Source organism: Larus michahellis, chromosome 1 (assembly GCF_964199755.1).
Source record: "Larus michahellis chromosome 1, bLarMic1.1, whole genome shotgun sequence".
Taxonomy (NCBI): domain Eukaryota; kingdom Metazoa; phylum Chordata; class Aves; order Charadriiformes; family Laridae; genus Larus; species Larus michahellis.
Window position 1 is genome coordinate 851860 of NC_133896.1, and position 12571 is coordinate 864430.

The following is a 12571-nucleotide window of genomic DNA, read 5'->3' on the forward strand; positions in this document are numbered from 1 at the left end:
TGGGGCCGGGGTCTCGCCCGTGTTACCCCCCTCTCCCAGGAGGTTTCTCTCTTCTGCGGGAGGAGATGCGACCGGTGTGATGGAGGAGCTCTGGAGCTATGTTGAGCTGTTCCATGTCTCTCAGTGGTATCAAGCGATGTGAAAGCACCAAAGAAACCTGCTCTAGCGGCAGCACCTGGGCAGCTGACTTCTCCTCGTGCTTTCAGCCTCACAAGTAAAGGCTCTCGCCCCGAAGCCCAGTGCCCAGCCCTTTGCTTGGGGCAGCTGAGCTCTCCCATTCCAGGGGAAGATGGTGGGAGGGGGCTCCTGCCCTGTCCGCTCTCTGCTGGGTTGGGGGATGCCTCCGGCCCGGCCGGCTGCTCCAGCTGCACGTGGGACGCCGTGTCTGTGCCAAGGGCGGACCCAGACTCCCTTTTGCCTCCGCAGTGTCTGAAGAGATGGACAGAAGCACTTTGACCCCCACCACCACCATCAGACCTTCGGACAAGATGACCATCAACCACTTGGTGGAGCGAGCCTGCTGCCGCGACTACCAGCGGATGGGGCTGGGCACCCTCAGCAGCAGCCTCACCCGCTCCAAGAACGAGCCCTTCCGCATCTCCACCGTCAACCGCATGTACGCCATTTGCCGCAGGTAAGCCTCAGTGGGGCTGTGGCCGCGCAGGGGGGTCCGCAGGGTCAGGAGAGGACAGCGGGGGTCTCTCCTGGTTCGTGGGAGCTGGGGGGGTGCTGGTGCTGTGCCCCACTGGGCTCTGCAGAGCCTCCGCTCTCTCCTGCAGCTGCTGTTGCGGATGAAAATGTTTGACGCAGCTGTGATTTAACAGCTATTCGAAATTTATTAATGATGTAAGTTAGATCGAGAGGTTGAATTTAGCAGCACTTAATCATTAACCGGTTTAGGGGTTTACAAAGTGAGTAAACAAAATAATTGAACGGCGACTTAGTTACAGATTCAAAAATGGCAGGATTCACGCTCACTTACTAGAAGGTATCCCGAATCAATACACATACGTATGAGTAAAGGTACAAATCATGGATCAATACACACACGCATTTATATATATTTAAGCAAAGCATATAAGCACACGTGCACACACACACACAGGTTTCCGATCAGGAATTTCGTGGTAGCGGGCAGTTCTAATGAGCCAAAATGTGCTGCTTTTAGGTCCTACACGTGCACAGATGGACAGAAGAGCATCCACGTCCCTAAAGCTAATGTGTATCTCACACCATAGAGGTGGATGAGAGAGAGAGACCAGTCTAGAGTTAAAATTTCCCTTTCTCAGATTTAGGGTAAATACTCGTGATGTGTCGGCATTCCTCAGTGGGCGATAGTTGAGGCTTGAGAAGGGTCTTCTCCTGCCCTGGCCTCGAGGTCTCAGCCTGAGGGGTCTCTCAGCTCAGGGGAGTCACTGGCCACAGCCCGCTGCCACCCAGAAGAGCTCAAAGGGTTTTTGCTGAAGGTGTGGGGGGGTCGCACCACTGCGATGCTGTGCCCCGCTGGGCTCTGCAGAGCCTCCCCTCTCTCCCGCAGCTACCCCGGGCTGCTCATCGTGCCGCAGAGCATCCAGGACAACACCATCCAGCGCATCTCCCGCTGCTACCGCCAGAACCGCTTCCCCGTGGTGTGCTGGCGAAACTCCCGCACCAAGGCCGTGCTGTTGCGCTCGGGGGGGCTGCATGGCAAGGGCGTCGTGGGCCTCTTCAAGTCCCAGAACGCCCCCACCGCAGGTGCCCATCCCCTCCGCCCCTGGGCAACCCTGGGAGTGGGCCGCAGACCCCTCCTCAGGCCCGGTGCTGGTGGCAGAGCTGTGATGCTCGTGTCTCTCCTCCTAGGCCCCTCGCAGACGGACTCCACCAGTTTGGAGCAGGAGAAGTACCTGCAGGCCGTGATCAACTCCATGCCACACTACGCCGACGCAGGCGGGCGCAACACGCTCAGTGGCTTCACCTCGGCGCACATGAGCAGCTCAGGTGAGGAGCTCGGTGTTGGCTGCGGCGCAGCGGGGCTGCAGGAGGGCTCGTGCTCCATGGGTCGCGCTGTCCGTCCCAGAGCCTGGGTGGCCAGGTGAGCTGCTGTCCCCGGGCTCCCATGGCGGAGGAGGCAGCGGAGCCTTCCCAGCGCGCTCTCCAGAGCTCCCAGCGCCGGCTGGGCCTCCGTGGCTGGTGGTGGGGACGGGTTTTGGGAAACGCAGTGGCCCCGGACCTGCGAGCCCTGCGGGCTCCGGACTGTGCTCGGATCCAGGCGTGCGGCGGGGACGCACCTCGCTAGCTGAGATCTCGGCACCGTCTGCGCCCCAGCGCAGTGGCAGTGGTGCTGGGGGTCTGCCGTGGGAAGCCTCGGTAAGTCTGTCCGAGCAGCCTGTCCTTGCCTGCCGGGGCAGAGCCACCTCGCCACGCTCCGGTGTCATTCATCCTCTGTCCCAGCCATTCCACCCCATCATTGCTGCAGAGGTGACCTGGGGCCGGAGGGACCGTGGGGGAACGCAGCCAGGGAGCACCGTGGGGGGAGCCCAGGGAGACCCAGGGGTGACCCTGCAGCCTGGGCAGGAGACGACTTGCCAAAAGCCCCTCCGAGGCCTCTCCCCTGGCGTGGGGGGACGTGCCCAGAGCCACGGCTGAAGGAGGGAGGGCCAGACCAGCAGATGACCTGGTGTGGTGGCGAGGGAGCAGCAGCACAGGGGGCTGCCGGGCTGCGGCAGTGCCTGGGTGACCCCCCCGAGGGGCAAAACCCCTGGAGCAAAGCTGCAGGAGGGTGGAGACCCTGCTCGCGCGGTCGCACCAGCTGCCTTTTCGCTGTGGCTCCAGCTGGAAGGTGTCTCCTGCATGTTGGCCTCCTGGTCCCGGCCCCGGGCCCTCCTGCTTGCTGCCGCTTTCTCTCTCCGGCCCCTTCCCTCCCTCCCGAGCGGCTGTGGGGAGGCAAGGCAGGAGCGCCCCTCTGGAGCGGCACAGCGAGGCCGAGAGCTGACGTTTTGTTGGTGCTACAGATTTCTCCGACAAGAGACAGCCTAAGCTGGGATCGCTCATGAAGCAGGTGATGGGAGGGAAGGACGATGGGCCCGGTACTATTAGCCGCGGAGGTGAGGACGTGTGAGTGAACGCTGCCTCGTGGGGGCCTCGCAAAGGCCCCCGGTTCGGGGCAGCCGTTGTAGAGTAGATGCTTCCCCCTCGCTCCCCCGAGCTCTCTGCCGCGGGGCAGCCGCAGGGAGGGCGGGAGGGACCTGCTGCAGCACCCCGGAGCCATCTCCTTCATCCCACTCATTGCTCCAGTCGCTCCATCCGGGTCCCTGGGCGCCTCCCGCCCGGCCCCGCAAGAGCGTGGGTCCATCTGGTCCCGGTGCCCGCGCTGAGGCCGCTTTCGTCCTGTGCTCTCAGGGCTGGCTCACAGAGCTAGGGTCATCACTCTCTCCACCCCCAAGTGCGTGTCGCCGAAGGGCCGCGAGACGCCCCGAGGTACAGTACCGCCGGCCACCTAACCACCGCCCGGGTGCTAACCTGACCGACTGACCCCCCCACACACACACTCCCACCCTTCACACAACTAATGCCCCAGTAACACCCCACCTCCACACGCTAACGCCTCCACCCAGCATGTCGCTGGCGCAGGCCGGCTCGCAGTGCCAGCGGTAAGTACCGGGCCTGTCCCCCGCTGATCCTGCAACGTCCTTCCAGGTTTGCTTTAGGCTCCTTGCGCATCTGCTGGTGCTTGGGTGGTGGTGGCCAGGGTGCGGGGCTGGCTGGCAGGGCAGGGGTCCCGCGGTGCTGGGGCTTGGGGCTGGGGCTGGTCTCCGTACCCGCCAGGCAGGAGATCCTACAGCACCCAGCAAGGAGAAGGAGCAAAAGCAAACCTGGTTCCCAGCACCTTCCCGGCATGTGCTCCCAGGGCAGCGGGGTGACAGCAGCTCGGACGCTGCTTTCGTGGCTGGCTGCTGGCCCCGGGGTCAGCCTGGCTGGGGGGGACGCAGACGCCAGCACAGCCTGTGAGCTACCCGGGACCCCCGGCCTGACCCCCATCTCTCCTGCAGGCAAGTGGGGCAGCATCCGAGCCAGTGGGCGCATGAGCAGCTACGCCCTGAACATGGAGATCGGGTCGCGCCTGGCTGGGAAGGACCTGCTGGGTGCCCAGCACAACGGCACCCCCTCGGAGGCCAGCTTCCTGCGCCAGCACCGCGCCTCGCTCTACATCATCGGGGACAAGTCACAGCTGAAGGTAACCCTGGCACCTGGGACAGCCTCCGGGGCGGGGACAAGCAGCGTGTCCAGAGAAGGGCAACGGAGCTGGTGAGGGGTCTGGAGCAGGAGGCTTGTGAGGAGCGGCTGAGGGAGCTGGGGGTGTTCAGCCTGGAGAAGAGGAGGCTGAGGGGAGACCTTCTCGCTCTCTGCAGCTCCCTGAAAGGAGGGGGTAGCCAGGGGGGGTCGGGCTCCTCTCCCAAGGAACAGGCGATGGGACAAGAGGAAACGGCCTCAAGTTGTGCCAGGGGAGGTTTAGGATGGATATTGGGAAAAATGTCTTCATGGAAAGGGTTGTCAGGCCTTGGACCAGGCTGCCCAGGGCAGTGGTGGAGTCGCCATCCCTGGAGGGATTTCAGAGCCAGGCAGACGCGGTGCTGAGGGACGTGGGTCAGTGGTGACTGGGCAGTGCTGGGTTAATGGTTGGACTCAACGGGCTTAAAGGTCTTTTCCAACCTCAACGACTCTGTCTTTCCAAGGGGGACAGTGGGTCTGCTCGGGGGGTCTCTCGGGACGGTGCTGATTCTCTCCTCCCTCAGGGGGTGAAACCGGACCCGCTGCAGCACTGGGAGGTGGTGCCCATCGAGGTGTTCGATGTGCGGCAGGTGAAGGCCAGCTTCAAGAAGCTGATGAAGGCTTGCGTGCCCGGCTGCCACTCTCCTGACACCAGTGTCACCTACTTGCGGTCCCTGGAGGAGTCCGAGTGGCTGTCCCAGGTCAGTTGTCACCAAGAGCCCAGAGGGGCACTGGTCTGTCCCCACGGTAGGAGTCTTTGCTGTTGGCTGTCACTCAAGGGCATGTGCTCTGAGCTCCTGGCAAAGTGGGAATGGGGGTCCAGGTGACATCTCCAAAAGCGTCGCTGTGGCATGGAGCAGGGGACACGAAGGGAGCAAGGCTGGTATGAGGAACAAGGATAAAAAGATGCTGAGGGGATGGAGCATCTCTGTGCTGAGGACAGGCTGGGAGCCCTGGGGCCATTCAGCTGGAGAAGAGCAGACTGGGAGGGATCTCATCAATGCTCAGCAAGAGCTAACGGGCGGGGGGCAAGAGGATGGGGCCAGACTCTTCTTGGTGGTGCCCGGGGACAGGACAAGGGGCAACGGGCACAAACTGGAATACGGGGAATTCCATCTCAAGATGAGGAAAAACTTCTTTGCTGTGAGGGTGGCAGAGCCCTGGCCCAGGCTGCCCGGAGAGGTGGGGGAGTCTCGTCTCTGGAGACATCCCAAACCCCCTGGACGCGTTCCTGTGCCACCTGCTCTGGGTGACCCTGCTCTGACAGGGGGTTGGAGGAGATGGCCTCCAGAGGGCCCTTCCAACCGCCATCACTCTGTGATTCTGTGAAAATAGCCGAGAGTACTGCTCGGCGGCTCTGGACACGAGAGCCGTGAGTGTCCGGGGCAGCTGGGGAAGCGGGGCAGGACTTGCAGGACGGCACAATGCTGGAAAGGGCTTGGTAGAAGGCGGTGCCTGCAGGAGCCAGGGTGGCCCAGGTGGCTGCTGCTCTGCAGGACTGGTCCCACTGTGGAGCTGCTGTGGGACCGGACCCTCTGGCTGCTGTGGGGAGCGAGGAGCCCATGGCTCTGCTCAGGACCCAGCGCTCTGCTCGTGGTGTGGTGGTTCTGCCCCGCTGGCCTTGCTGTTGAAGACGAAGGGTGCTGCACAGTGGCTGAATGCGGCAGGGTTGTGTCTCGTGGCCCTGCATAACCCCCGTGCTCTGCTTTGCTTGGCTCACCCGCTTCCAGGAGAAAGGGTCGCTTCGCACAACGTCCAGCAAATGAGTTCCCTGCACCCTGGTAACTCTTGGCCCTTACGTTGGCAGATCCATAAGATCCTGCAGATTTCGGTGTTGGTGGTGGAGCTCCTGGACACGGGCTCCTCTGTGCTGGTCAGCCTGGAGGACGGCTGGGACATTACCACGCAGGTAGGAGCCCTGCCGCTGCCCGACGCGACGGCTGCCCGTGGCCATCTCCCCACGAGCATCTCGAGCCCCCCCTGTCCCTGCAGGTGGTCTCCTTGGTGCAGCTGCTCTCGGACCCCTACTACCGCACGCTGGAGGGCTTCCGCCTGCTGGTGGAGAAGGAGTGGCTGTCCTTCGGGCACCGCTTCAGCCACCGCGGGGCCCAGACCCTGGCCGGCCAGAGCAGCGGTTTTGCCCCCATCTTCCTGCAGTTCCTGGACTGTGTACATCAGGTGAGCTCCAAGCGCGCTGGCCGCCGGCTCTGCCCTGGACGCGTCTCCGCAAGCACCAGGGCTGGCTGGCTCCTTGTGCAGCAGGGAACGAGTCCAGAGCCGGTCTGTGGGTCCTGGGAGGTCTCACCCGTCCTGCTCCTTGCAGATCCACCTGCAGTTCCCCATGGAGTTCGAGTTCAGCCAGTACTACCTGAAGTTCCTCAGCTACCACTACATTTCCAACCGTTTCCGGACGTTCCTGCTGGACTCCGACTACGAGCGCATCGAGCTGGGTGAGGGCAGTGTGCGGGGCCCACAGCGGAGGGCAGCTCAGTGCCTTGCCCCAAATCATAGAATCACAGGAGGGTTTGGGTTGAAGGGACCTTAAAGGCCACCTAGTGCCACCCCCTGCCCTGGGCAGGGACACCTCCCACCAGCCCACGTTGCTCCAAGCCCCGTCCAACCTGGCCTTGAACCCCTCCAGGGATGGGGCAGCCACAGCTTCTCTGGGCACCCTGGCCCAGGGGCTCACCCCCCTCACAGCAAAGGATTTCTTCCCGATATCTCATCCCAATCTCCCCTCTTCCAGTGGAAAACCCTTCCCCCTCATCCTATCACGACACTCCCTAATAAAGAGTCCCTAATAATGCCCTTCCCTGCTCTCTTCTCCCCAGGCCTCCTTTACGAGGAGAAGGGTGAGCGGAAGAGCCAGCAGGTCTACAAGTCCATCTGGGATTACATTGACCGGCTGAACAAGAAAGCCCCCATCTTCTTCAACTACATGTATGCCCCCGAGGATGGGGAGGTGAGCGCTCTGCTCCAGGGCAGCCCAGCCGAGCCCCCGCACGATGCAGAGCTGGGACGGGGCTTTCCAGGGGCACCCCGGGGTCTCCTCGCCCGCGTGGAGGCGAGCGAGCAGCTCTGTCGGCCGGACCGTGGCGTTTGCCCACCTGAGTGGTCCTGCCCGGCTGCCGCGCCGGGGCCCTGGGGAGGATGGCTGCCGCCTCGGGGGGCAGGAGCGGAGTCAGGCCCCTGAGAGCCGTGTCCCTGCAGAGGAGTCGGGGGACGTAGGTGAGGTTTCAGAGGGCCGGGGCAGGGGGGAGATGCCCAGGGGGAGCTGCCAGGGTCTCGTTTGAGGCTCTCCACCTCCAGCAGCTGGGAACGTCCTTCCTCGGGGCAGCGCAGGGGCTGCTCTCTGCCGAGCTGCTCGGAGCTCTCGCTCCATCTGGGCTCAGTCTTGGCCAAAGTTCTGCCTTTCTCCAGCCCAGCATTGCCTTTTCCTGGCCAGCCCCCAGCCTTCCAGCCTCGGCTGCCTCTTGTTACCGGTCAGAAAGCATCGTCCTTGCAGGAAGCTTGTTGTGAAGGGACCCATTTCCCGTCTGGACACATTGTCCCTGCAGCACGGCCAGGGACGTGGCCTGCCTGGAAGCTGCTGCCCTTCCTGAGCATCACCCTGCTTCTTCCGCAGGTGCTAAGGCCGTACAGCAACATTTCCAACCTGAAGGTGTGGGACTACTACACGGAGGAGACGCTTTCCGAGGGCCCCTCCTACGACTGGGAGCTGACGCAGGGGCAGCCGGAGCACATGGAGGAGGCGGATCGGCAGGACACCAGTGCCCCCCAGACCAAGCGCAAGATCATCTGGCCGTGCTACGACAACCGCAGCCGCGTGGAGCCCGACGCCATCTCCAAACTGCTGGAGGTGGGCGTTGCTTCTGGGTTTGGCCCTGGCCTGGACTCCCCATGGTGTCCCCAGGGGTGGGACGCTGCCCCACGCACACGGCGGGGCAGGGTTGTGGCAGGGCTGCAGTCAGTTGAGCCCCCGGGACAGGGACAGCGGTCCCAGGGGTCTTGCCCCGGCCTGGGCTGATGCCTGAAACCCCCCACAGGAGCTGCACAACCTGGAGATGGAGCTGGGGCAGATCCCGGAGCGCTGGAAGGACACGTGGGACAAGGTCAAAGCTTCCCAGCGCACGGAGGCGCGGCAGGAGGGCAGCCGGGTAGGTGACGGGGGGCTGGAGGGGGGGGCCGGCTTTGCCCAAGGCTGCCCCCAGCGCAGCGGGTCTTTGCTCCTGGGGCCGAGGAGGGGGCTGGTGCTCGGCCCCCCCGGCTGCGTGTGCCCGAGGGACGCGGGGCCGTCCTCCCCCTCACGCTGTGCCCTCTGCTCCCCACAGACCCCCAGCTCCCTGCTGATGTCCTCCGGGCTCTCCCACCACCGGCGCTCGCTGGGTGTCTACCTGCAGGAGAGCGGGGTGGGCTCCACCCTCAACCTCAGCCTCGACAGCGACACCAGCAGCACCTCCACCCCCTCCAGCGGGAAGCAGGGCGGCCGCAAGAGCACCAGCACGCTCTACAGCCAGTTCCAGATGTCGGAGAGCGAGAACAGGCAGGCGGGGGCTCGGGGTGCCGGCGGGGGGGGGATCCCTCTCTGGGGAGGGGTGGAGGTGTGTGGGTTCTGCAGAGTGCAGACCCCCCCGTCGCTTCATGTCCCCGCTGATGCGCCGCAGACCAAACGGCCCTTCAGCCCCTCTCTGCTTTCCGCCCTAACGCGCTGCCTGGCTCCTGCAGGTCCTACGAGGGGTCTCTGTACAAGAAAGGAGCCTTCATGAAACCGTGGAAGTCTCGCTGGTTCGTGCTGGATAAAACCAAACATCAGGTACTGCGGGGGCGGGTGAGCCGGGGTCTGTCCCTCCCTCCCGCCCTCCCTCCTGACGCCGGCGGGACCTCTCCCCGCAGCTGCGGTACTACGACAGCCGGATGGACACGGAGTGCAAAGGGGTGATCGACCTGGCTGACGTGGAGTCCATCACCCCAGGAACCCCCACCATGGGGGCCCCCAAGACGGTGGATGAGAAAGCCTTCTTCGATGTGAGTGTGGCCCCGAGCTGCGCCGTAGGGAAGGAGCTCGGCAGCCCGTGGCCCCGCCGCGGAGCCCAGCCCTTTGCTCCGGTGGCACCGGGCTCCGGGGGCTGCGGTGCCGCGGGCTGGCCGGGTGCAGCCGCATGGCCCCGCTCACCTCCTCTCTCCTCCCCTGCAGCTGAAGACGACGAAACGAGTTTACAATTTCTGCGCCCAGGATGTGCAGCTGGCCCAGCAGTGGATCGACCGCATCCAGAGCTGCTTGTCGGACGCGTGAGACTGGCTCAGGGGAGCCCCTATTCCAGGCACAGAGTCTCCCGCGCCCCGGCGCGTGGAGCAGAGGCAGTGCCCGGGCTCGCGGCCGAGCCGGGGCTGTGACTGACCGGAGAGGAGGAGATGGCCTTCCTCCCGTCCGCCACGGGTGTGCGGCGCTGGGGACCCCCGCGGCCACGCACCCCCCCGGCGGCAGCGGGGGCAGGATCAGTTTGTTGCGCTACGGTAGGACTGTAGTGGAGGAATTCTGCGCGTTGAAGCAGGCGGGGGGGCGCGGGCCGTCCCGCTCTGTCCCCCCAGGCCTGTCTGAGCCCTGTAATTACTGTGTCCCCTCTGTGCTCCTCCCGCGCCGGCCGCCTCGCTCCGGCTCTCTGCGGCAGAGGGGGGTCTTCAGCCGACCGGAGGGGGCCACCCTCGCCTCCCCCGCCCCACGCTGCTGCAGAAAGCAGGAGCCGCCTGCCCCCCTCATCCCCCCCACGGCTTGCATGTCTGCCAGAGCACCCACGGGGATAACCAGCCCCGCTCCCTCCGGCCCCGCAGCGCAGCAGCCTCAGCGCACCCTGGGCTTGCCTCCCGTCTCGCCGGAACCAGGGACATGCAGCCCGGGGCGCTGGGGTTGCCGGAGGGGACGTGCCCGAGCACTGGGACCATCCTGCCCGGCCCGTGTCCCCCCGGCAGCAGCGTCCGGCCCCTGAGCCCCGGCTGTCCCCGACTCGCGCAGGAGCAGACGGGGGGGGCTCTGTCTGCTGGGGGGGTGGCGGTGGTTGTAGCTGCGGCGCTGGGCTCTGTGTGGCAGGAGGGGACATGGAGGTGGCCACTCTGCGCCCAGCAGGGAGGTGTCTGCTTAGGCTGTGACAGAGGGGTTCCCTGTCCTGGCTGGGGGACAGCCTCCACCTCCACCGTCAGGCTGCTTGTCACGGGGGGCGCGTTCCCTGCAGGAGGTGCCGGATGCCGCAGCCTCCGCGTGCCCTGGGGCGGTCCCCTCTGTCCCCTTGCATGGGGGGTCCAGACCGGCCCCCGGGACAAGGGTCCCCGCCGGCAGTGACACCAGGGCTGGGCACGGTGGTGCCACCCGGTCTCTTTGCACAGGTCACGCCCCCCCACCCCAGCCCTCCTGCAGGAAGGGGGGGGCAGCACCCCGGAGGGCACCCCACAGCGCTGCCCTCTGCTCCCCACCGCCTCGGGGCTCTTCCCTCCCCGCGCCCCCCAGTCCCTGTGCTCTGCCTGTGCCCTCGGGCCGGACCCCCCAGCAGAGGGGTCTGGGGGGAGCAGGGCTGGGGGGGCCGCGTGTCCCACCGCCCACTGCCCCCTCCCCACTTGTTGCTGTGGCTGCGCAGGGGAATCTCGGTACAGAAACGGCTCCTGCAGCCCCTCATCCCTCCCCTGCGCTGGGTGGTCACGGGGGGGGTTTGGCCCCGCTCCACCCCTGGGTCGCTCGCTGGGAAGCCCGAAGAGGCGTCGGGAGGTGGCCCAGGACCCGCTGCCTCCGGCCGCTGGACGGGACCCGGCGTCCGCAGCACCCCCAGCCCCGGCCGGGCCCGACCCTCCCGCCCCCCTCAACGCTCGGCCAGCTCTTCCCCCCTCTTGTTTTTAAAGGAGTACCATGTTTTATTTCAGTGCAGAGATCTTTGTACAGTCTTAACCCCCCCGCCCTCCCCCGTCCCCCTTTGTTTCCTCGTCCAGTGCTGGCCGTGGCAGGTAGCTGGTGTAACGGAGGGTTTTGTAACTTACCGGAGCAGTTGTAGATTATTGAAGTTTCTGTACATTGTGTCAAACATACAGAGTCCTTGTATTGTATTGTGCCTAGAGGAAAAAGGTTATTATATAAAGAGAAAACTAACTGACTTTAATAAAAAAATTAATATGACACGTGCCCTTTTGCCTCGTGTCACCCACATCAGCTGTCCCCCATCCCCAGTGCACTGGGCCAGCGCTCGGGAACCACAAGGCCTGGGCTCAGCTCCTGTCCCAAGGGGACGGGGGTGTCCCCAGCCCCGCAGGGACGGAGCCTCATGGAGAGACGCTGGCAGAGCACCAGAGACACTGGCAGAGCACTGGGATGTGCCCGAGCGGAGGCTGTGCTGGTCCCTGCGCTGCCTGGGGCAAACCAGGACCTTTGTCCCGCGCTGTCCCACCTGCTCCTGCTGCTTCTGGCGAGTTTGATGCGTTTCCAGGGGCTCTGGTTTGATGACCACGGTGTCACCAAGGCTCAGCCACGCTGGTTTGCCCGGCTGTGTCAGTCCCTGACAGGGCGCTGGGCTTGCAGCAGAATCTCTTCCTGGGAAAAGTGGGGGTGCACCCAGGGCTGCCCCTTGTCCCAGCCCCACACGTGTCCCTGCTGAGCCCATGCCTGCTCCCAGAGCCAGCAGTGGCACAAGGAGCCGGGGACGGGCTCTGCAGGGAGCTGCTGGGCTGACACACACCGACCGCTGCCCGGTTCTGCAGCCGGGGATGGGAAATGGTGATAAAGGAAAGCTGGAAAGAAACCCAAACCCACCGGTGCCAGTTCGCAACTCTCCCCGTCACTGGCCATGCTGGGGAGCACTGGGGACACTGAGGGACCAGGACAGGTGGCAGCTGGTACCAAAGCGGTGTCTGGTTGCCCTTGACCAGCCAACCTGAACCATTCATGAACTGCAGGACCAGCGACTCCGCGCAGCACTCAAACCTCCTCCTGGCTGCAGCCACCAAGACAGGGACCACCTGAAAAACCACCGGGCAGGAGTGGTGGCTCCGAGCTTCAGTGTCACCATGGCCCAAGCTGAGACAGTGCCACCGGGGTGATGCCTTCAGGCCTCCCCCGCAGCCAGAGGAGCCAGCCCCGCTCCCCCGTAGTGCCGATGGCTGCCGCGGCCTGACCCACACCACCAGCAGCTTTCTTCAGGGTGAAGAGGATTTTGGCACCAGAAGCCACGGGACTAAGCTTTTCTTACAACGCAGCTACCAGCGCTCATCAAAAGGGACCAGCCACGCACAAACATCTGGCAAAGCTGCTGCTGGCCGAGGCCCGGCTGCTGCCGGTGGGTTGCAGGCT

The 12571-nt window shown here is 64.6% G+C and overlaps 1 protein-coding gene across 7 annotated transcripts in view; it reads left to right on the top strand.

Annotated features, from left to right (window-relative positions):
- The window catches only part of SBF1 (SET binding factor 1), an 88155-nt gene extending 76751 nt beyond the window's left edge, over nt 1-11404 (top strand). For 4 of the 7 annotated variants that reach the window (XM_074573090.1, XM_074573092.1, XM_074573091.1 and 1 more), the window contains 17 exons: nt 427-634; nt 1538-1734; nt 1840-1977; nt 2991-3083; nt 3379-3456; nt 4029-4213; nt 4773-4949; nt 6056-6157; nt 6241-6426; nt 6572-6698; nt 7080-7210; nt 7874-8107; nt 8295-8405; nt 8580-8791; nt 8974-9061; nt 9142-9273; nt 9443-11404. In XM_074573090.1, coding sequence (XP_074429191.1) covers nt 427-634; nt 1538-1734; nt 1840-1977; nt 2991-3083; nt 3379-3456; nt 4029-4213; nt 4773-4949; nt 6056-6157; nt 6241-6426; nt 6572-6698; nt 7080-7210; nt 7874-8107; nt 8295-8405; nt 8580-8791; nt 8974-9061; nt 9142-9273; nt 9443-9541 — 2498 coding nt within the window. In that variant the 3' untranslated portion in view covers nt 9542-11404. The remainder of the gene's footprint in view (nt 1-426; nt 635-1537; nt 1735-1839; nt 1978-2990; nt 3084-3378; nt 3457-4028; nt 4214-4772; nt 4950-6055; nt 6158-6240; nt 6427-6571; nt 6699-7079; nt 7211-7873; nt 8108-8294; nt 8406-8579; nt 8792-8973; nt 9062-9141; nt 9274-9442) is intronic. The other 3 variants (XM_074573094.1, XM_074573095.1, XM_074573096.1) reach the window with 2 other exon arrangements.
- Nucleotides 11405-12571: the final 1167 nt, after the last annotated feature.